We start from the raw sequence: 23,349 nt of genomic DNA, 5'->3' as shown, positions 1-23,349 counted from the left end.
CTCCACCATCCACTCTTTCAGTTACCCGGGGGTACCTACTGACAGCTGCTGCAGAAAACTAAAGTCTCACCCTCTTCCTCTTTTGGTTGTGTAACTGAGCTTTCATTTTCTTTGAAGAGCATGCACCCGGTGGCAGGCAGAATCACATAATTTAACAATGAACATGGCAGCGGCGTCCCCTAATCGTGTAATCAACGTGACTTCACAGTAAGCCAAAGCGTTAAAAAAAGTGTCATATTTATTGGGACTTTTTGCCCTTTTTTGTCTGCTACTTGTGAGGCAGTGTATTTGATTTATCTCTGCACATCAATCATGCAGATCCTATAAACCATTTAGACAGTTAGTTTAACCTCGACCCCGTCACAACATCAAAAGCTAACATGAAAGGAAATGTTGGAACATGTTGAGGCTGAATACCTGACAACGTGATGCTTGTGTTGGCCTTGTTTATAAGTTAATATCTGCATTGGCTTACTAAGGTCAAATGCTCATGACGTTTCACAATTAGGGTCAGCAGAGCTGGTCAGCCTGATAAGCGTTCCATGTGGTTGGGATTGGCCAATGGCTCAAAGAGTGGCTGGACATTGATGGAATGGTGAGATAAGGAAGAGGTCAAAGTGACCAAACTGAGGCCCCACTGGGTGATAGGAGATTACTGGACTTCAGACTCTGCTGCCAGGAGGACAGACTGAGGACTCATTTTTGGCTCAGCATCAGATTTCAAAACGGGAAATCTCATGTCCAAAGAGAATCTGACACCTGTCTTGTGTCTCAAGTCCAGACCAGCTATACTTTGTAGCTTCAGACTCTATGTGTGTGACCCCAGTAAAGACTCGAGACACCCAGCGTGCTTGTGACCAACCCGTTCTCACTCCCAAAGCGTAACATTTTACGCTAGGTGACAAATCGTCACCATATTACGTTTTCGGCTACCCACCACGTTCCTAAATGACGACCTCGGAAAAAGAGGAAATATGAGAACCGTCTGGACTGAACCTACACATGTTCGCTCTTTTTCTTCAAATCGCTTAGAAACACGCTATTTAACATCATTAAAGTCCTGGTTAAGGTCAGGAATAAGGTTATGGTCAGGGCTAGGGATAAGGTTAGGTTTAGGGCTGGAATACAGGGCTGGAACGTCTATTACCGCGGGAGCGTCATTGCACTGGATTCCAGCCATAACCCGCCGCGTACCATAAGAACGCCGAAGGTCTCCTTTCGCGTTCCTCAGGAACGCCGCGGGACGTGACAAAACGTCGACATGCTCTGTTGTGACAGTGTTTTTATTTAAATGTGCTTTTCTCAGTCACTAAGTCCATCGTCCTGACAGCTTTCCAGCTGTCTCCACCTGTCCTCCCTTCCTCCAGGTCTCAGCATCACTGAAATAGAAGAGTGTAATTACTGAATTGCTCCCAGCTGCAATGCCAGCCTCCCCCTCAAGCCCGCTGCACCACCCCTCCTCTGCAGTGGACCTGCAGACCACACCTCTGCCACATACCTCCACCACCCACCTGAGGCTGGAGAGCCATGCGGCCAAGCCCAAGAGGTAATAGCGAAGAGAGTCAACCGCCGAATTGATGGCCAGACACTCCTTCTCCACCGTGCTGTATCTGGTCTCTCTGACAGCTTCCGGCTGATTTACACAACAGGGCAGTCAGCCCCCTTAACTGCTGGGACAAAACCGCCCCAAGCCCTTTGTTCGAGGCATCCGTCTGCAGGATAAAACGGAGGGAAAAGTTAGGTGTGGTGCAGCAGCTCCCCACAGAGATCCTACTTCACGTCACCTGGCACTGTTCTGTCCACTGGACCCGATCTGGGGCACCCTTTCAGCTGAGATCACTCAAGGCGCTGGTCAGCTCTGCAAAACCAGGCACAAACCAGCGGTAGTAATCAGCCACACCCACCACTTCCCTTTTTGTATTGGGGTGTGGGAAAGAAATGATGGCTGTTGTTTTCCCAACCTATGGGTGCACCTGCCTACCTCCCAAGTGGTACCCCAAATATTGTACCTTCCTCTGTCCAACTGCACACTTCTTTGGGTTGGTCGTGAGCCCAGCTTACCTCAGGGACTCCAGGACCACGGCCACCTGCTGCATATGCTCCGCCCAAGTGTTAGTGTCGATGATAATATCATCCAAGTAGGCAGCAGCATTTGCAGGTTGTGGACGCAACAACTGAGGTGCTGGAAAGTGGCCTGGGGCACCTCCCACACTGCAAACAACAGAGGGTCTAACCAGCGATCCCAGTTGAGTTCATCCTCATGAATGAACTTCTGAACTTCCACCAGCCCGTCAGTCTGAGGATGGTAGACGATGGTCCAAACAGAGTTAATGCCCAGTAATTTGTACAGCTCTTTTTAGTGTGTGAGACATAAACTATGTGGCCTGGTCAGTCAGTATTTCTTTTTGACCAGAAATACTGCCTATGCCACACTCTTTGCAGAAATGATATGCAGCGGCATTGCTTCGGGATATTGTGTTGCATTATCCACCAGAACTAATACAATCCAAGTGTACTCAATCCAAGTGGCCCAATGAGGTCCATGCCAATGCGCTCAAACGTGACCTTCATTAATGGTAACGGGCGCAAAAGCTTTTTTGGAATCAGCGACTGGTTAACCAGCTGACACTCCATAAAATCGGGCCATGAATCGATCCAGAGGTTTTCGTGTCCCACAAGCCCTACCATGGGGTTGTAATGAGCCGCCTGGAAAATAATTTCCTGGCGGCTTTCAGGCATCAACAACTGGGTGTGTCCCTCTTCCTAGGGTGTCATCCCGCTCTAGTGGGGTCTCCTGTGGAGTGAACCACTGGAGCCAGAAGGGGCTTACAAGAAGTCCCTGCCGTCTCCTTGTCCCCAGAGACAGCATCAAACAACCCTGCGTCATCGCGTGCAGCGCAGGCACCACACGCCGCTAAAGGTCGTGAGCACATCCCTACGCACTGCTCTAAAGGTTATTAAACCTCGGCCAATCTGTCCCCAGAATTAAGGGACAGATTGTTAGGCGTTGGCTAACTGCAGCCTTTAGTTGTTTAACCATTTTGTCCTTAAATTTGATCTGCAGCAGCACTACGGGATATTTGTGAAAGTCCCCTCCTGACTTTCACCCACTCTGCCTCCAACAATGCCCCGAACCAGGGTTTGGTGCATGTAGCCCAAATTTTAAGCACTATTTAACTCGCAGTGAATCAGTTAGAACTAGAGTTAAGCTGCAGTTTAGTCACATGTTGAATATGCGTTTTTTTCTTCAGAATGTTGTCTGGATGCCAAAATATGAACAAATTCTATATAAAGGGGTAGGTGTGACCCTGAATCTGAACCTAAGCAGGTCACTGGTAACCTGGTGGATTTTAAGAGATTAAAAAAAGAACCCGAGTCACACAATAAAAAATTCAGCCCAACCTGACCCGAGCACAGCAGGTCGGGCCAGCTCCTGTTGCGTCTGGCATCAGGCATCAGTATCACACTCTTCTGTTCACAGGGGCAGAAGAACGAGAAAGCACGGCTGGTTGTGGTGTGTTTTCTGAGTGCACAACCTGAGGTTGATAAAACTGATACCATCAGTTACTATTGAATGTTCTCAGTATAGCACCTGTGTGTTATTCGTCATACTGGCTGAGTCTAATTGCAACTCTGAGCTCTGAGTTAAGAGAAAAACACCACTTCCTGTGCGCCTTTGCCACAAAACTCTCTTTGACAGCAAAAACAATATCTCCAACCGCTCCTTGGCTTGTAAGGACTCATTTTATTGAATTAACGTCTACTTTTTTTTCTTTCTCCAAACCGCACTTCTTCCTGCTTTTTTTCCTCCCCCTCCATAACCCCAAACCCACCAACATCACCTCCTTCACCCACTCACCCACCCCCAACCGGCTGTGGGAAAGCCATTTTATCAGCGTCTGTCCGTTGTTCTCTGGTGGGGATAGATACAGAGAAGATAGATGAGTGTTTTGACATGGAGAGTGTTAGACAAACACTCTTATCAGGCCCGCCACTTTAGACCGACCCCCCCCCCCCCCCCCCCCCCCCCCCCCCCCGAAACAGCTCTTGGTTGAGCTGAGGGGGAGCTGGAGAGGAGGGCAGGCAGATTTTGTATGTATTTTGATCAGAGAAGTAGGTGGACGGTTATAACAAGAGAACTCCTCAATAAGCAGACCGCAGGGCTGCTTGTGTAACTGCTGCTGTTAATCCCATCTAGTCAGAGTTCCCGTTACAGCACTCACTTGCAGTCTCGTTCATTTATCCTCAGATGTTCAGAGACTCCTCTAAACGAGAGACTCTCACAGTCCGAGCTGTCTCTAAGTTTTTAAATAGATGGTTCAGTCCTCCGTGCCTGCCGGCTATCTGCCTCTATCTGGGCTGCAGCGGGCTCAGACCACAGCTGTCACTGCCATCCTTCTGCACTTATCTTTTCACTTTGAGGAAGTGCACAAGAAGTTTCCCCTGTTTGAACCGGCCAGGACAGAAAGCGCTGTGCTTGTATCAAACTCCCCCTGCTGTTGAGCTGCTGACAGTATTTTCTGTTTGGGCTGAGCTCCTCTGAGGGTTCAGGTCAAGTTCAAGCCACATGCTGATTGAGTTTTTTGTCTTTTGAGCCACCCATACGGCCTGCACTGTGGCACTGACCCTCAAAGCTTTTCTGATGAATGGTGAATTCAAGGTTTTTACATCATGCTCCCGATGAAGAGACCTCTTCATGATCTCTTCGGCACATGAATATTTAAACCACTCTGGGCTTATTTAATGTTATTTCCTCCTCTGTTTCCCACCTGCTTCCCAGATGACCTGGAGCTAAGTGATGAAGGTGGCGACAGCAGTGTGGTGACAGTAAGAGACCTCTCTCCAGACACAGTATGGGGCCCCTACCCAGGAATCGTCCAATCACAGAGCAGCACCGATGAGCAGGAGACCGAGGTAAGAGCTCGTCCAGTGTGGTTACCACGGCTTAAAGTTCTCTGGCACTGTGCTGAATTTCCAGCATGGAGCTGTTTAAGATTTAAATATAGAATTATGTCTATGGTAACGATTCCTGTGTATTTTACTGCGTTTGCACTGGCTTAGCAAAGTGTTGGCTTAACCGCCGTCTCTGCAACATGAAAGCACGAGTAAACTTTGTGTAGCATGGACGGCTCAGAGACCAACAGAGGATTGATCATTTAAAAGTTTAAACGCTAGACGTGATATTCTTTATGACTTTGTTATGTTTGGATTTGGATACAATAAATCTACCAGACTATGTTTTCCTGCTAAAATAATGAATATTGTATTTTCTGTGACTCTAAAGCAACTTTCAAGTTGATGTGAGAACTCACATTAAGCAGGTTGAATTTCTCAGATGGTTGCTACCACAGCCTACCATCTAGTTTATTACATGGAGCTTTGTTTTTAGCATCGTTGGACACTGAAGTAGGAGATCACTGTACACATGCAGGCAGGTTAAGCAGGAGCAGGTCCAGTATTGGAGTATTTTATCCAGTAGTGTGAAGACCTCATACGCTGTCAGCTACTAGGTTAATGTAAAGGATTTTTGTCCAGTGAGATAAATGAAAAAAGTCCTCGTCCAGTCCTGAGCTTCTCAGGGTTCCTGAAGGCTCTTTATTGTGGCTACAGTAACACTACGATTAATGTGGGCTGTCCTCATATAGTTAACCTCAGTGAAAGCGGTCTTAGTCAACTAGTTTGTGATTGTGTTGCTGGTCCCGGGACATCTGTGGTGGCAGCAAGCAGCCTAGCCTTATTCTCTTTCAGTGCCACTTTTGCTGATGTCATGCAGCAGAGTTGATGTTTTATAGGCTCGTTATTCCAGTTGTCTGTTTTCTGCAGTGTACCAATGTTAATAATGGAGCCAAGCCTGCAAGCTACATCAGTCAGGCTTCCCTTTCCTCATGTCGTGTTCACAGCTTCCCACTTTGGCGGCTTATTTAAACTGCAACCACCACCAGCTTGGGCATCAAACTGTATTCAGCTGCTGTAATAAATCTTTCTTTTTAAAAGTTGAGTTGTCCAAATAAATAAACATTATTTCTCAGCCAAAGCTCAAATCTAATTTTCTTTTAAATTAATAGAAATAATTTGCCTTTTGGTTGCAATATGTTGTTATAGAACTCTGAAACCATCTAAGCCTAAGTGATTATTGGATTTAAAGTTTAAAGTTAGAGTTTCAGCATGCTGATCTATACCACCTCTGCACTGTAACACAGAGCTGAGGGCAAACCAGGGTGAAGTGAAACACTAAAGAGAAACCTGACTGAAGGGATTTCCACTGGTCAGGTCAGAGGTCAGATGGTTGCAGACAATGAGTACAAATCTTATCATGTGTGAGACAGTGGTTGGAAATGAAAACAGCCATGCGTGCAATGTATTTATGTGTGTGTGTGTTCCTTGGGAACAGTGTGTGGGACCGGATGGAGCCCTATCAGAGGATGGGTTTGTGCATCATGCGCAAGTCCATCTTAATCATATGATACTGATGCTGGGAGAGGCTTCCTGGCATGGAACGCACTCTCATACGAACACTAAGCCTCACACACACACGGGGTTGTTCGCACACAGCCATTCCCTGCCCAAAATTCTTGTACTGATTGATTGATTTTTGTGGCTTGATCTTCAGTTTTTTCTCAGCTTTTAAAGGCGTCAGATTAGCCCATTTTGGGCGCATCTGCATCCAAACCAGTTTCTCATCAGTCCACAAAAAGACTCCCGTTCAAATTTAGATGGAGTTTATACCACACATCCTGGCCTTTCTCCATCAGAGTCCTATCCTCTTCCATCCTCTCCCCTCTTCTCCTCCCTGCTCTCCCCAGACGTCCGCCTGTCTTTTATCTCCACATGGCGCCATCCTCCTGGACAACAAACCCCAGTGATTGATTCCCGCTTGATAGGCTCTCATTTCTAAGATTTCGTTTATTATCAGTGTGGTTCTGAGTGTACAGATAGATGTTTGTGTGTGTGTGTGTGTGCGCGCGCGCTCTAACACTCTCACACACACACACATACACGCTCACCCATCACCTTTTGTTCCTCCCCTCCCCTTCCGCTGCCCATACTGTCCTATTCCTCCTCTAAACTGTATAGTCTTTTTCTGTTCTTCTGAGGTCTTGGCATTCATATGGAAAGCATCTCGTCCTGACTCTTAAAAACTCATTTTCTCCCTCTTCTTCCTCATTTTCTGTCCCCACTCCTCCCCTCTCCCCCCTTCCTATCTGCGGACTAAAGGAGTGAGGAGACGGACCTTCGGTATCTGCTGGAGATAGTGGCCGTAATCTTACATTCCTCCTGTGTTTCTCCCCCTGTCACTCCATTCCCCCCTCCACCCCCGCCCTCTATCCAACCCTCAATCCTTCCCCGCCTCCCTCCCTCCTGGGTCAGCAGGGGTCAGGGCTATCCTCCTTAGTCTGTTGGAAAGGAGAAATCTGCTCATCTTCTTCTGCTCTGCCAAAGTGTGAGCCTAAAACACTTTCAATGCTAATGATAAACTCATTTCACATAGCTTTTATTTGAATTTATGAATTAAAAAAATGCACAGTTTTCATGGCTTTTATCATTTAAATGTATCTTTTCACCCCGATCTGCTGGCCAACATCAGGGTTTTAGATGTGAGTTTGGGTCTGAAAGTGCATACTAACTAATAATGAATCTGGGTTAGCCTACAGCCTCTTAGTTGTTAGGATGTCTCTGTCAAATCTATTTAAAAAAATTTGGAATCTCTAGCAGGATATATATCAGTGTTTTGAGATATTTTGAGTATTTTGAGAGCAAAATGTCAGTTTTGAAAGACAAATATTGTTCTTTAAATGGTGCGTTCCCTCATAAAGGTTATGTGGGTTGCACTGTATACCACTCACATAACTTCAGTGTTTGATGTTAAAGCTTCCTTCCAAGATAAACTAGTTCCCTGTGTCATGTGCACTAATCCACCTCCAAATCATCTCAAATGTCAGCTTTTGAAGTATTTCCTCATTAGCTTCAGCTAATCGTCACGTTATCATCGCTGTTGCTATAGATGAAGTATTTTTGTTACAAAACAAACAAGGACGCTTCATCAATAACGGAGATCACATTGGATGTGTCACAGGTTTATTGGATATTGTTTGAACTTCTAACTAACTGCCCCCCCCCCCCCCCCCCTTAACAGAAAATGTGAAAACTGTTTAATATTGTGTTGTCTTATTCTTACAGTAGGCCTTTGACTTTCGGTGTAATCTATTCCCAGATAATAGAAAGGGACCAAAGTTTTCCACAATTCCTCCATTCTCTAATGCGTCCTGGTGGTTTCTGTATAAGAATAAAATAATATTTTTATGATAAAATACCAAACAAAAGTAAAACTTTCACTTTTCATTCTTCCGGATTAAATAAACGGGTCAAAATGACGTGTGTGAGTTCCCCTCTTCAGGGCAATTTACAAATGTCGTGCTGTTTCCTAAACTCAGGGGCAGTCAGTTTGTTTCAGTATCAAATACAAAAATAAATAACTAAAAAATAGGACATGCTTTCTTTTTTTCAGCGCAGTTCATGGAAATTGTGTGTCGCAAACATTAGTAAGTCAGTTTGTAAGACTAAATATACTTTTCCTCATATTTTGTGTGTGAGAAAGAAACTCATATTGCAACTGAGTCTGCTCACCACGCTCTCTTTGTAAATACTGACATTTTCAAACCCAGTTTGCTCTGGTGCAACACCTTATTGAATCAGACCTGAGAAAGGTACTCTTTCGTCTTCTTTTGGCTGATCTGCCTTTCGTTTGGCTCAGATATCGAGGCGTTTCCTGACATAACCCTCCCCACTGCACTGTACTGGCATTTGGACATGCTTTCACTTCATTTCTTGGTAAGATTGGCACGGCCCATTCTCAGCCCCACTCCTTGCAGTATTGGCCTTCTTCACTCTTTCTCAATTAACCTCCCTCAACTAACTTGGGCCCATAAGCCAAGATTTCAATACCAGGTCTACCCAGTGACTCAACAACACTGTGTTTGGATGTGCAGAAACACGTACAGAAACATCAGAGATATTTTTCCTTGTCGAACTGCGCCTTTGATGGTTCCTTAGCTGTGTGTTGTTTTATGCATGGGTGTGAGTTCTGAGAAATCAGGGTGGGGCAGAGAGAGCGAGGGAGAGAGGCAGATGAGATCCAGTTCTCGTTCTCCCTCCAACAGATCTCCTTCATTAGATTAGCAGCGTGTTAACTGGCCTGTGTCATATGGAAATTCTGCCATTTGCATCTCTTGAGAAAGAGGCGTAAAACCATTTATCTATTTAAATATATTCTGGCTGATATGGCTGTTGGACTTTAGAACAGGGTATAATAATGTTTACTGATCAACTGATCAGCTGGCTGCTGATTCCTCACAGTTTTTGGTTGAGTGAACAACCAGGTCCTCCTCGGCGAGCCTCCCATGGCAACCCAGGAGCGAGCACGCCACTGCTGCTTTTCTGATTGGATCGCACATAACAGATCTGATATTATATCTCCGCTTCTTCTGATTGGATCCTGCTTTAATTAACTGATAGTGCGGTTGCGTGCGATTGGATAGAAGTTGTAGGACTTGTGAAATTTTAGCTCAAATGAAGGATGAAGTGATGATGCTAAAGAGAGAGCAGAGTTTGCTGCATCTGTTGCATCTTCCAAAAGGACAGATGTCCTAGAAGAAGTCTGCACCACAGGAGAAACTCCGCTTACATCGTTCCTATTGTTCCCCCCCCTTCAACAGCACCCAACAGCTCACCCCACCCCAATCTTGTCTTTCGTGGAAAGGCAGCCCCAAGGCACGATCCTAGAAGGAGTAGAGTAGGGGAGTTCAAAGCGTTATCACGCGCCGAACGTCTTTTCATCATGTTTTAGAAACAAGCGTTCGCACTAATCCCCCAATAATCTCTCCAGGAGAACTGGGGCGATAAGGCGCGCCACCCACGGCTTTTCAAACACTTTTTGGGTAGTCTCTTCTCACTCTCTATCTCTCTTCCCCTCTACCTCATCTACTCTCCTCTCCACTTCCTCTTTCCCTCACTCGCCGAGAAGGACGAGTGAAGGTGATCACCGTCTCCTCCTTACTCTCTCTCAAGCAGTTTTCTCCTCGTTTTTCCTTTTTCTTTTTTTTGTGTATGTGTGTTGACTCTGAATCGGTTTGTTTACATCCTGATTCTGATCTTTTGCAGTTTATCTGGACTCATCAACAGTGTTTCTCAGCCTCTGTGTTTCTTTCTCTCCTCCGCCCATCAAATTAGAATGTTAATTAAAATGGTGCTCCTTCAGAAGATGACAAATCGATGATTACGGTGAGTGTTGAGACACCTTCTGTGATGCCCCCCAGAAGAACGTGAGACATAAGTGGCGTTCCTAAAACAGAGGCAGAGTGCAACAACAATAATATTTAGCATTAAAGACACAGGAAAAAATGTTTTTTAAACGTCTCCCTTTACCTGCATTTTAAAGTATTCATATATCGAATCCCTGTGCTATCTTGCAGTAAAATGTTTAAATATTTGCGATAACTCATCCCGCACCCCGAGGCATACACAAAAATGAAGTCAAATGTGATATGAAGCCATGCTTATCTTTGTTGGCTCGTGGCTTGTAGTAGCTAGCTGAGCAATATCATGGATGGGAAGTGTGTGTTTGAATATTATTTGGCAAAACCCTTGTTTACATTGCTAAAAGTGCATGGTTACCATTTCATTTATTTCTCCTTCATCCTCCAACTCCAGTTCAAGGACACCGGTGAAGGAGGTGTGGGCGGATTCCACAATGGCAGATCCCAAAGATCGCCAGTAGTGGTCATGGCCGAATCGCATCACCTTGGTGTTGTTTTGTTGGATTTTAAAGTATTGCACTGCACTGTCTTTGCGGTTTAATGAACCAACAACAGCAGCAGCTGGTCACACAAGCTTAAATGGCTGGATGTGTTTTCCCCGACCATTTGCTGCACGTTGTTGGCAGAATACGGTGCTAAATCCAAAACCTCTTTACGATTGCTTTGGTCGCTAACAGATAAGTCGCAGAAGTGTTAGCAACCAAAGCAATTACAAGAAGGTTTTTTTGGAGCACTATCTTTGCAAGCACTTTTACCCAGTAACAGCCAACAACCTACAGTAACAACTCACTAAGCAGTCACTAGTGACCATAGGTTGCCATGGGACCTCTGACTGGTATCTTGGCCAGTGTAATCAAAAGCTATTGCAATCATACAAAGAAAAGCTGCTGGCATGGTGACCCTTTGCTGCTGGCTTTGTCCACGTTATGTTAGCTTTCCCACAAACAACCATTTCAAATATCGAATATCACTGGCGGACCTTATCGACCCAAAAAACCTTTAGCTAGCGGTAGCTGCTACTTTCAGGCTGTCATACCTTCTATCACAAGTTAAACTGGCTCTTGCTTAGCTTTGTATTCAGCTAATTTCATTTTGGTAAGGACTGCAAGTAGTAACTGCACGTCAAACGGAAAACACAACAAACTTAACAACACACATATCGTTGCCTTCTCAAAGTTAGTGCTAATCCCCGCTTGAGATCAGTGTGGTTGCCTAGATATTCCCTATTCCCTAATTGATTCTGTCACGTCTGACTGAGTCCCTCTAGAAATAATCCTTCCACTCGAAAATGCATCGCAGCACAAACGGCTAAGCATGCTCTAAGTCGAGCATAGCATCAGTTCAGCCAGGCGACAAAGTTAAGCTCAGCTGTAATTCCTGCAGATCAGTTGATATTCTTCTACACATCCAATTGCCAATTCTCATATATCATATACTATCATATTTTTATTTAAGTTGCTGCAAGCCACTCTGCAACCCACCTCCCACCTCCTCCGTTTAATGCTGCATCTTAATTATTGTCATCTGTTGTGAATAATGTGTGAAAGGATGAGGAGGTTTCACAACTCTAGATATAAATTCCTGCTCTTCTGACTACAGTGGTCCTGACTGAGCTGACATTATACTGTAGCTTTAAATATGTCAACAACTGGAGCTTTTAAGGGGGGGTAAAACCCTTGAGTGATAGACGTTATGGCTGAAAATGTTGACCATCATGGCATTAAGGGGAACCAGCATCCATCTGACTGAATCAGCGTGCTCAGTATTGGCTACATTTACCCTCACCTGTCATATGATTTCCCCACATCGTGACAGTAGCTGTCTGATTGTCAGTCTGGCTCTGACAGAAGAGTCTATCACCCCAGGAGAGAGGAAAAAACTCCCTCAAAAAAGATAAAATGGACCAATACTGATAGAGTTGGCCCAGAGAGAAGGAACAAAGGATGGCCGAACAGAAAGGAGGGAAACAAAACATTAGGAACAAAGAGAAATATGAGAGAAGTGGAAGAGAGGTGAGAAAACCGTGGAAGACGAGGGTTAAACAAGAAGGAGGGAGGATGTGTTCATCACTCAGTGGCAGTGACTGGCTGGTATCTGCATCTCGCTGTCATCTGCACCGGCTTTTGCAGGGTGGAGGAGGATGGAAAAAGGAGGAGGAGGAGGTGGTGGTGGCGTAGGAGAGGAGAGAAGAGGAGAGGGAAAACCTCTATCCTGTCTATCTCTGAGCCTCATCTCCTGCAGTTCAGGAGCCCGCTTTCCAAGAGTGCCTCATTTTCAAATCTCTTATCTCAGCCCCCGTTTTAAGTATCGCAGTTTTATATTTTTACATGTCATTTGCATGCAGCTCATCAAACCAGACTCCCTCTATTTTTTCCTCATTCCTTTTCTTCTCTGAGGTGTGCGGCGATACATGCGGCTGTGTAGGAGCACCCCTGCTAAAGGGAATAAGCTTTCACTAGCTGCCACCTAGCCTTGGCTGTATACTGTACTGACAGCATTTATCCTGTGTGTGCAGAATACACAGCATTAAAAAGAAAAAAGTATCTTGTGTCTCTGTTGAATGTTAGGGAAATGCTTTGCTTGAGTACAGCGGAGGTAAAGTGTGTGCATGTGTGTTTGTATGCGAGAGGCGGATGAGAGTAGGTTTCTGATTTTATCTGCCTTCCTTTTCTTCTTTGTATTTTTGGAGGATTCACACAGTGACCTCTTTGTTTGGGACAGTGAGTACACCCCTCCAACTCTCTGGATTGCAAAAGAAACTATTTCCTGTGGCCGAGAGATAGAACGAGAGACGGACTGAGAAAAGAGGGAGAGATAGGACGGTGGAAGGAGGGGCAGGCAGATGGACGGACGGACGGAAGTGTAGGAATGAGAGGGAGAGGAGAGGAAAGAGAATCGGAGATTAAGAAAGAAAGAGGTGCATAAAAGGAAGGAGGCGGTGCAGGAGAGACAGTGAAAGTGGAGAAGGGAGGAAGAGAGTGAATTGGGATGATTGAATGAATGATTCTGTGAGGGGAGTGAATGAACGGCCATGGTTGAAAAGGTCAGGAAAGGAGCAGAGCAGCTTATTAAATTCCCACAAACTGTTTGAAGCATTTAATGTAGGAGAGGATTTTGCAGCTTTTTTCGAGTATGTTGTGATCTGCTCAAAGGCCTCTAATATGCCCATTACGCTTCAACAGTCCAAAACCCAAAGAAATTCATACTTTACAGTGATATCTAGTGCCTGAAAAGGAGTTATTGTGCACATGTGAGAAGCCTAGTGCCGACGATTACACAGGATCATTTCTGCTCATTCCCAGGCCCATGTCCTTTAGTCTTGAGCTCTATTATAGGACTTTTGCATGATTCACACTTCAGTGGAGCTTTTTGTAACCGCTCAGTTCATTCTGTTTGTTAAACAAGCTGTTTTAGCTCCTCCCCCTTTAATGCCACCCTCTCCTTTAGCCAGGTTCTTCTGATTGACTTTAAGGGGCAAATAAATACAACAGGAAGTGTATTTCACAGCACTGGTTTCCATAAAATAACTGCTATTACTAATTTCTATATAACGTAGCTGTTTGACATACCTTCTATGTCAAAAACCAAAGTTGCACAAGGGAAAAACATAACAAATTTATTGGAACCATGTGGAATAAACTTGCAGTCCTGTTGCCTTTGGTGTGTTGCTTTGAAGGTGGTGAGTTTGGTGTGTCCAGACGGTGGTAAAACAGCAATAATATGGACTCTGCTATCAGTTTGCAGTTGAATGAAGTCAAGCTGGTGACTACATGCACCAAAAATCCAGTAATGAACGTATAAATTGGTGAAAATACAAATCTAATGCTATCAGGTAGCAGATCTGTTGCTATCTACATTCAACAGAAATTCCCATTAGCTACTGACATTATGAGCGCAGCCAGAACCCCGTAGAAGTGAAACAGTGTGTTTATATGAATCTTCCAGTCGGTCTGAGTGTTTGCGGTTAGTCTGAGTCGTCCTGTGATTGCTTGGGGACAGGTTTCTCACCACTGGGTGATCTGTGCATTATAATGGTAGTATAACCCTGTTATATAGCACTTACCTGCACAATCTCATACACACACACACACACACACACACACACACACACACACACACACACACACACACACACACACACACACAAACCTTCATATACATCAAGTTACTTTTTGCACAAAGGTCAGTCTTTTGCACAACCCACTGTCCTTGTTGCACTTTTCTATTGCACTGTTGTGTCTGTATCGTTCTGCTCTGTCTTTGTGTTGTTTAGTTTTTTTGCATTTTGTGCAGTTTTTGCACACTTGCACTTTCTGTAGTCCTGTGTTGATTGTCTGTTATATGTCATTTGTAGCACCAGGGTCTTGGAGGAACGTTCTCATATTTCACTGTGTACTGTACCACTGCACATGGTTGAAATGACAAAAAAGCCACTTGACTTGACTCTGGGCAACCAGTTGGTTGTCGCGACGACTTGCGATCGAGTCGCTGTAAGTGGAAAAAGTCCATGCAGTCACCGGGCAGTTACAAGTCTTTTGTTCTTGTCTCTTTTTTACCTTAGTGTGACTCAAGCATCACTTCCATCTCTAAACTCAGGTTTTCTTTTCCTGAGTTGAAACTATTAGAAAACTTTGTTCTGTTTGCATTAAGTACAGCAAGAAAATTGGTGCATGTTTCCTGGCCTGGAATCATGAATTTTCTCTCTTCCTCATTTACAGACTGTCATAAATACTACAAAAGGTCCATTTTTTGTTATGTTTTGTTTTCCACACTCAATAAAACAAAGACATTTCCCGTCTTTTTTAAAGTTTTTATCTAAAGAAGCTGTTTTAGTGTGGAATAATCTGGGTAATCTGGGTTCTGTTAAGAACACGGATCTGTGTCTATTATTATTGACTTGTTTTCCATTTAATAACCATCCCGCGGTCACGTTTCGTCTGTTTTACAGCAATGTAAACTATATTAGACGACGTGAAACAGTATCCAGCATTGAGACATAGATGTGCTTGATGTACCAGAGGTTATTTGCATATACAAACATACTTATTCCCCAGTGGTAGCAGTAAAACTGTGGCAGTTGACAGCTGCGCAGAGAAATCTTAATCTGCTCATCTACAGGCTGCTGGTGGAGGTGCTGAGATGAGGGCGGCTCTTAGTCTTTTTCTTCTGCTTTAATTGACATCCACATAGACCACGAGGCGATGTGACATGGGGTCAGGTGTTGGGGATAGTTCTGGGAAAGTTGCTGTTACCATGATGATGATGATGATCGTCATCATCATCATCGTCGGTGGTGTTTGGGTCTGCAGAGAGAGAGAGAGAGAGGTTGAGCAAGGAGCCATTCTGATACTGAATGAGGGAGTGGAGGAAGAAAATGAAGAAATGAAATCAGCCCAGCATCATTTGCATTCAAGTTTTATCAGCATAGGAGGAGGGCGTTTTTGGACCTGATAAGAAGAGGGCGTCGCAGGCTGCGCTGGAGGTGGCGGGCGGGGGAGGGGGGGGGGGGGTGAGAGAGAGAGAGAGGTGTGTGAATGGATGTTATATGTGCAATGACTTTGGCAGAAAAAAAAAGTGGTTGGAGAGCTCAGTCGGTGTGTGCTTGCACTGACACACATGAATGTTACAGAAGCTGTAGTGGAGACAGAGTATTGGGGGTGGGAATGGTGTGCGCGGGGGGGTGGGGGGTTAATATCAGACCAAATAATTAGATTCGCTATCGTCGCGGCGGCAGCAGTGCGGGAATCAGGCAGATTAAAGCCGGGCTCGGGGCTGGTTAATATTCATGAAGGGACCAGGGTCCGGGCGAGGGGCTTAGACTGCAGCTCAAAGACTCTCCTCCGGCTGATGGGGCTTAAGGCAGCGCTCTCAACCAAGATGGAGCTCTGCCGCGGAGGCCTGACATCCCACTGATAGATGGAGGGCTGCGTGGATAGTTTAGGTGACGGGAAAGAAAGAAGAAAGACAGCGAGGAGTTTTTGCACTCGATACACCGACATCCGTGTGGATCTCCTGATCTTCATTTGATCGTGCTGCTTTCATGAAACAATGGCTCATCTCTGAGTTCTCTTCTTTTTTTATTTTCCTTTACAGACACTGTTCATACCAGCACATTTACATGCATCATTATCTGAAAACCCTCACCTTCTATTCTGGGCTCTTTCTGTAAATAGGAAACACTCGTAGTACATTTCCATGTTCTATGCTACATACGGACTGTGTCTCAGTTAGCTGCAAGGTGGTGTCAATGCCAATGTTTCAGCATTCAAACTTACCGGTCTGAAGGCCCTTGCTTTGCTAACCAAGTAAAAGCAGGGAGGTGATGCGGCCATGAAACAATGGCTGTTTCTAAGATTCTTATATTTGTGCTATTTTCATTATCCACCTTTAGATAATAGTGTTTGGCTGCTCTGAAAACTTGAGAAGGTTGACTCTTTGTTGGTCCAGACGTTCCAGAGGCGAACGTTGGCCGTTTGAGTCATTGTGATCGGCTTCAGCCCAAGAGAAGTGAAAAGGGCTTTGATAACATCCGGTGGCCTCTCCCTTCTCCTTAACTCACTCGCACATCTCTGGCATCTGCATTCTCTACTGGCCTGGTTAATTACACACACACACACACACACACACACACACACACACACACACACACACACACACACACACACACACACACACACACACACACAAAGTGTGATCTGGCCCTCTGCCTCGCTGACTCTCATTATCTCATGTGAAACTGTGTGTGTGTGTGTGACTGTAAAGTGTGTAAAGTAGCGTGTTCTCCTTGTTGCAGTTTGACACAGCAGATTATCTGTTAGCGTTGCTGGTATTAGGTGACGTTGTGATTTACTTCCATGAGCCGAATCATCTACTTTAGCTTTGTCCAAGCAAAACTAGCAGCATCTGCAGGACAACAATTGATCTCTATCTCCTTTAGATTCAGCTGTGGGCATACCAAGGACAAGCAGGCCGAATGACTGATAGATTTCTAAGTAATCTTGGAGTTTTAACACAGCCCGTGCAGGCGTTTGCATGCTACTGTAGCTCCCGCAGTGTTTCCTGAATTCCAATGAGACCACAGATGTGGGATGTGCTCCTAAATACAAATATTTTTCTTCACTCCTTCAGGTTTCCTGTGTTCACATCTAGAGGCTGGCCAGTTGACCTCTTTTTACACTATGACATAACAAAACCAAAAACACAGCACAACTAATCATAACTGAACCTGCTTCACATCTGCTAGCTTTGCTACTGCAAACTGGAACTGCCCCCACATGCCCTCCTGGGATGGTATTAATGACCCACATCAAACAATCGGGCCATAGTTAGTCTTCGGCTCTTCGGGTCTACAGTGTCCTCCATGCAGCTGGCTTACATGCTTACAGGATTACAAAGAAGTATGGTAGAGAATAGTTTTGAGAATTGCCCCTAGTGTGAGTCATCATGAGGGTGGAAAAGCTGCCACGTCTCACTGGGATGATTTATCTGGTCAGACATCAGATATGAAAATAAATGGAAATTGCATGCGACATTTCACAACATCTATGACGTTAACGTTCAATCAATAACTCCAAAACAAATATTCTATTATCATGTTTCTTTTGTGCTAGCTTGTTGACGTCGTTGTGGTCGGAGAGGAAACTCCATCGGGGGAGAGGCTGAAGTGTTATTAGTTCTGAAATAAGAAGAGAAGGGAGTGCATCATGCTCTTTAATTATTTAATATTTATTTTAGATCTTTAAAGGATGAGCATGTGTGTGTGTGTTTTCCATTTTCTTTTGCTATTTGTGCATTTATATGTATAAAATATGTGTGTGTGTGTGTGTGTGTGTTATTTCCACTTGCGCGCTAGTGAGCTCTCCCCATTGCCCTATCATGGTGAATTCCAAAGCCGTGGCCGTGATGAATTAGTCTGAAGCAAATTAGCAGTACTTACAGCTCAGACGGCTCCAGCATTGGGTTACAAATTAAAACAAAAGCAGCCGTATCTCCACATCAGCGCTAGTCCCCCATGAAATACAATACGCTCTGCCTCAATCTTTAACGTGCAACAGACTGAGAGGCTTCCTTCCTTCTGTCCTTTCCCTCTCTCTTCTCACTGTCTTTCCAACATCCATCTTCTTCAGATATTCCAATGAGCTGTCTGATCATATGATCATAACACACTGCCCGATGTCTTCAGCTAACAGTGGCAAGACTTCACGTTAGGTATTATTGACCAAACCAGTGTTATAGCTGCTTTATGTAAAGAGAGAGATAAGGGGAAAAAAACACTGTGCAAAATGAAATTGCAAATGCGTTTATTTGAAAACTGAGAAAAATTGCTGTAAAAAGTTGTGAAAAGAGCAACAAAAGAACGGAAAAATGTTGCAGTGCTTAAAAAATTAGCTGCAGTACCTCATAACTAATAAGGTTAATGAGTAACACGATTAGGTATAAAACCAACGTCCCTGAGAGGCGGGGAGCGATTCACCACTCTTTCAGGTTTCACCAGGGGCCAGTTTCACCAATACAGACCTCGACTGTGGCTGAGGCAAACCAAATGATTACAAGTTTGGCACATGTCTAAATTTAGTCATTGACTATGTTAAGTGGGACAAAGAATTCTGGGTAAATGGAGGCTTTTAAAGAACAAAAATGGCCATAATACCTGCTCAGCAGTGTTTACCCCAGCAGACACAAAAATAGAGATAAGCAAAGAGTGTTGAACGCTTCTGTGGCGTAAAGTCTCAATACATACAGCAGAGCTGAAATCTTTTGGCTTCTCTGTGTATACGAGCTTCTGAGAAAAGATTCACTCACACGGACAAACAAAGCCAGCTGCCTGTGTGCACGAGCCATTGATTTTTCCCAAGCTTAGTTAACAGCAGTCTAACCTTGTGTAATTTTAACCCAAGTCTTTTATTTTTGCAGTGCAGTCAAACTGATATTAGAGCGCAGTTAAGCCTGGTCTAAAATGTCCTCTGAACAATGAACAGGCAGCAGCTGTTGGAGGAGCTCACGCTAAGCTGCACTGAGGTTGATGATAAGAGGAGAGCAGCTCTGAAATATTTTTGGGAAGGCCTTCACATGAATGCGTAACATCTGAAAGTAATTCCTAAAACAAGCCTGTAATTCTAAAGAAGCAGCGCTCTCTTTTTCCTTTTGTAGTTAAAAGTTTAAATTCTGAATTTTCTGCTTTTAGAGTTTAGTTAAAACAGTTGAAACCTCACGTAAGTGGTTCCTGATTTTTACCTCATGTTTGTCCTCTGCGGTTCAGTTGTGGTGAGACATATATAACATCTTTAAAACACACAAAGTTAAGGTGAAAAAGCCACTGCACAGTGTCTTCTCACCACAGCATCAGTGTTTATGCGATACAATACAACTTTATTTATATAGCACATTTAAAAACCAACGGTGCTTCACAATAAAATAGCAGCTTAAAACATGAATAATATAAGACCATTAACAAAGTACTGAATATGCTAACAGGTCAGTGTCACAAATTACACAAGAATAAAAGTGAATATCAAATCAAACTTGTTAAAAACACACAGGTTTTAAAGTGATGGTTTGATCTGCACATGCAGGCTTTCTCAAGAATCTCAGTTTGTTTTCTGCTATTTGCATTTCTCCATGAGAAATGTTTCCTCTGAATGTGTCATTATCTTCTTCACTAATCAGTAATAAAGCCGTTTGCGATTCCTACTCATATGTTTCTCCATTAATTTTATTATGGGTATAATGACATTTTAGTTCACTGGATTAAAAACAAGATTTCAGTATAAAAATAAAATGAGATGATTATAAAACAAACATAAAATATAAAACTACAGTACAGGTTATTCATTTTTTTAACACAGTAATACAAACTGCTGTGGTGATAAATACTACACCTGTCCACAGTTACAAAAATAAACCTAAACAAGCAGAATAATGAGACTAAACTGAATTTGGGAAAAACATACATAAAATAATAAATAGATTTGTGAACTGGTTGAGTAATAATCATACTTTATGTAACCAGCAACAAATAACTTCAATCAAAGATGCACACATTTTAAATGCTATATAATTAGGAAATCGCTACTTTTTCAATTGCATTACTTGATCAATGTTTAATTAGTTCTTTAATATCTGCAAGATAACTTTGTATTAACTCCTAAAACCTGCATCATACCTGATGGTGAACATCACAGCGCTGCTTTTGTAAGGAGGATTTTATTTGTATTCAAAGTGTTTGGAATTTTTTACAGAAAACTAAAAAATAAATCAATAAAATAAGTAATTACAGCAGTTATGAAACCTGAATATTAACATCGAGCCGTAATGAAAAAGTATTTTCAGGTATTTATTCACTGGTTGCAGGATTAATAATCCCAATAATCCTGTGATGTCACAGACCTGCTGCAGATGAGGAGAAACAACTTTTTTCCTCTCACTGGTCCAAACTGGTGATTTGACGTGTTTGTTTATCAGCAGTTTATGACTAATTATATTGATGAATTGAGACTAATGCAGTATATCACACTGAACATTTTCCACTAATAGAACAATTATAGATGATCGTGTGTGCTGTCTGTGGTCAGTGTAGTTCTCTCTAAAGATCATTTTAAGGACTTCTTTATGTGACGGGTTTGTTACAGATGGTGAAGGTCAGATACACGAGCAGCGAGAATCAGCCTCACTCATCTTTTCTTTGGCCAAGTGCATGCAGTGTGTCAGCAGAGCCCGTCACTGGCTTTCCATGAATTTCCTCCTTTTTTTCCTCCCAGAATGAATAATTCTGAATAAGTCTGTATATGAATAATGAATAATTCTGTATAAATAATATAATAATTATATAAATTAATTATTCATTTTATAATAATATAAAATGAATAATTCTTCAGTTTCAAATTTAATGCCACTTTTAATTTGATAAAAAGGGGAACCCTTTCAGAAGGTGCCCAGTGGTCGGGTCATATCTGGAATTTTTTTGCAAACAGAAAATATTTTTAAAAAGGAAACTTACTGAAACATTGAGACAAATCTACAGCGTGTTTGGAGGAAAATCAGACTTAAAAACACCAAAAGTCATGGAAGACGCCAGCGTTGAACATGACAGGGAAAATAAAGCAGGAAGCTTCTCTGTGCTTCTCTCAGCGACTGTAACTGCTCAGTGAGGTCCGTCACGTCCTGTGCTGAGGGAATGCTTCCTCTTGGTGGAGAGTGAACGGTACTGCATCGCTGTGCAGCTCTCACACCGTGAGGACAGTCGGTCATTGCATCAGAGATTTCTTCTCTTCCCCGTGGAGTCGCTGCAGCTGTCACAACCCAGTCAAATCCACTTTTATTATTATTTATCTCTGTTGGTTGTAGAGAGATTATATTTTGAATATTCGTGGTGATGTCTGGAGTATGATACTTAAACAGAAACTCTGATGGAGGAAAGGTGGTGTTGGTGGTGTTTGAGGAATAATGTGCTGGTGCAGAAGTACAGAAGAAAGGCCTCGCTGAGAGTTATCAGTGATGGGATACACACATGTGGTGGGAGTGCTCCCACAGCCACATATAGACAAAGACAGGATTGTACTCGTGTGTGTGTGTGTGTGTGTGTGTGTGTGTGTGTGTGTGTGTGTGTGTGTGTGTGTGTCATACCTCCACACATACAGACAGTGGATGTTGACTCTACACTCTTTGTCCAGTGTATCCACCGTGGATCTTATTATGGCTGCCCTTTGAATAGCTGCCTGTCGACTTCATCAGATCTTTTTTTCCTCTTCCTTTTCTTCTCTCCTTTCTCCTGAGGTCCCTCTTCCTCTTTTATTCCTCTTTTTTCTTCATTTTCGGGGTTGCTTTGTTCCGCTTGTGCTCCCTCATTTCCTTCTGGGGCTGTAATCATCCTCTGCTCACTGACGGCCTTTTCATAAACCGGTGTTTACCGCTGGCCGCACACTGGATACTCACGTGTGGCTGTGTCGTCCCAGCTGGCTACAATTAATGCTTTGATTTTGGTGATTATCTGCTGGTAGTTAAAAGAAGAGCGGTAATACTTGAAGAAGACAATAGCAGATGTTTTACTTGATTTGGCGGTGATGTTTAGGCGACAGGTTGAATTTGAGCTTGGGCATGCTTTAAAGGGGTTTTCCCCAGTAACATGTTTATTCATGTTTATCATGAAACAAATTAGATATCTAATCTGGGAGGGTGGGGGGTCACAATGAGTAAACCACGCATCATCACGTGATGACACCAGAGTTTGGATGATCATTTTCAAGCTTTGTGGAAGCCCAGAATTTAAATGTAGCATCATGGAGCAAAAGCTAGTTGTGGCTGGGTGGCTGTGGCTCAGGTGGTAGAGCAAGTCAGCTGCTGATTGGAAGGTTGGTGGTTTGATCCTTGACTTCCCCAGTCTGCATGTCAAATATCGTTGGGCAAGATGCTAACCCCAAGTTGCCCTCTGATGTGTTCATCGGAGTGTGAATGTAGATTAGTTTGCACTTGTGTTTAGAAGTGCATGGGTGAATGAGGCGTGTTGTATACAGCGCTTTGAGTACTGTGGGAGAGTAGAAAGGCGCTATATGAGAATCAGTCCAAATTGGGCTACACTTATACAAACACTTTGGTTGTTTTTATGACTTGTAATCTTATGTGCAGCACTTTCTGTCTTGAAAGGTGCTATATAAATAAAAATTTATTTATTTATTTATTTTCTCATTTAATGTCAGATTTTAATTGTATGCTTCATGATCTGATTGATAGTCTGATTTTGCAGTGTTTTTTTACACTAAGAATAAATCCAGAGGAAGAGAGAGGTTCTTTGTGATTCCAGCTGATGATAAATATAATAGTAGGATTTTCCTTTTACTATTATATAGTCATAAGTTTGGATATTTTATCCCCCACAATCAAAAGACATGAATAAAAGAGCTCATTATGGAGGAAAAAATCTGTTGTAGTGCTTAGAACAATAAATTAACTTTTATTTTGAAAATATAAATTCTTCCAATTAACAAAACAGACATTGATCTGTTAATCAGTCAGGAGTCCATATACATATATACAATGATAC

The 23,349-nt window shown here is 43.3% G+C and overlaps 1 protein-coding gene across 2 annotated transcripts in view; it reads left to right on the top strand.

Annotated features, from left to right (window-relative positions):
• Positions 1-23,349, top strand: part of zfpm1 (zinc finger protein, FOG family member 1) — a 102,525-nt gene that overhangs the window by 72,275 nt on the left and 6,901 nt on the right. Inside the window, exons 1-2 of one of the 2 annotated variants that reach the window (XM_040007631.1) lie at positions 1,270-4,649; positions 4,781-4,914. In XM_040007631.1, the coding sequence (XP_039863565.1) occupies positions 4,643-4,649; positions 4,781-4,914 (141 nt within the window). In that variant the 5' untranslated portion in view covers positions 1,270-4,642. Of the gene's footprint in view, positions 1-1,269; positions 4,650-4,780; positions 4,915-23,349 lie in introns of those variants that run through there. The other variant, XM_040007630.1, reaches the window with a different exon arrangement.

This window comes from Simochromis diagramma, unplaced genomic scaffold (genome assembly GCF_900408965.1).
Source record: "Simochromis diagramma unplaced genomic scaffold, fSimDia1.1 OVJJ01000545.1, whole genome shotgun sequence".
NCBI lineage: Eukaryota > Metazoa > Chordata > Actinopteri > Cichliformes > Cichlidae > Simochromis > Simochromis diagramma.
This window is presented reverse-complemented; position numbering and strand designations above follow the sequence as displayed.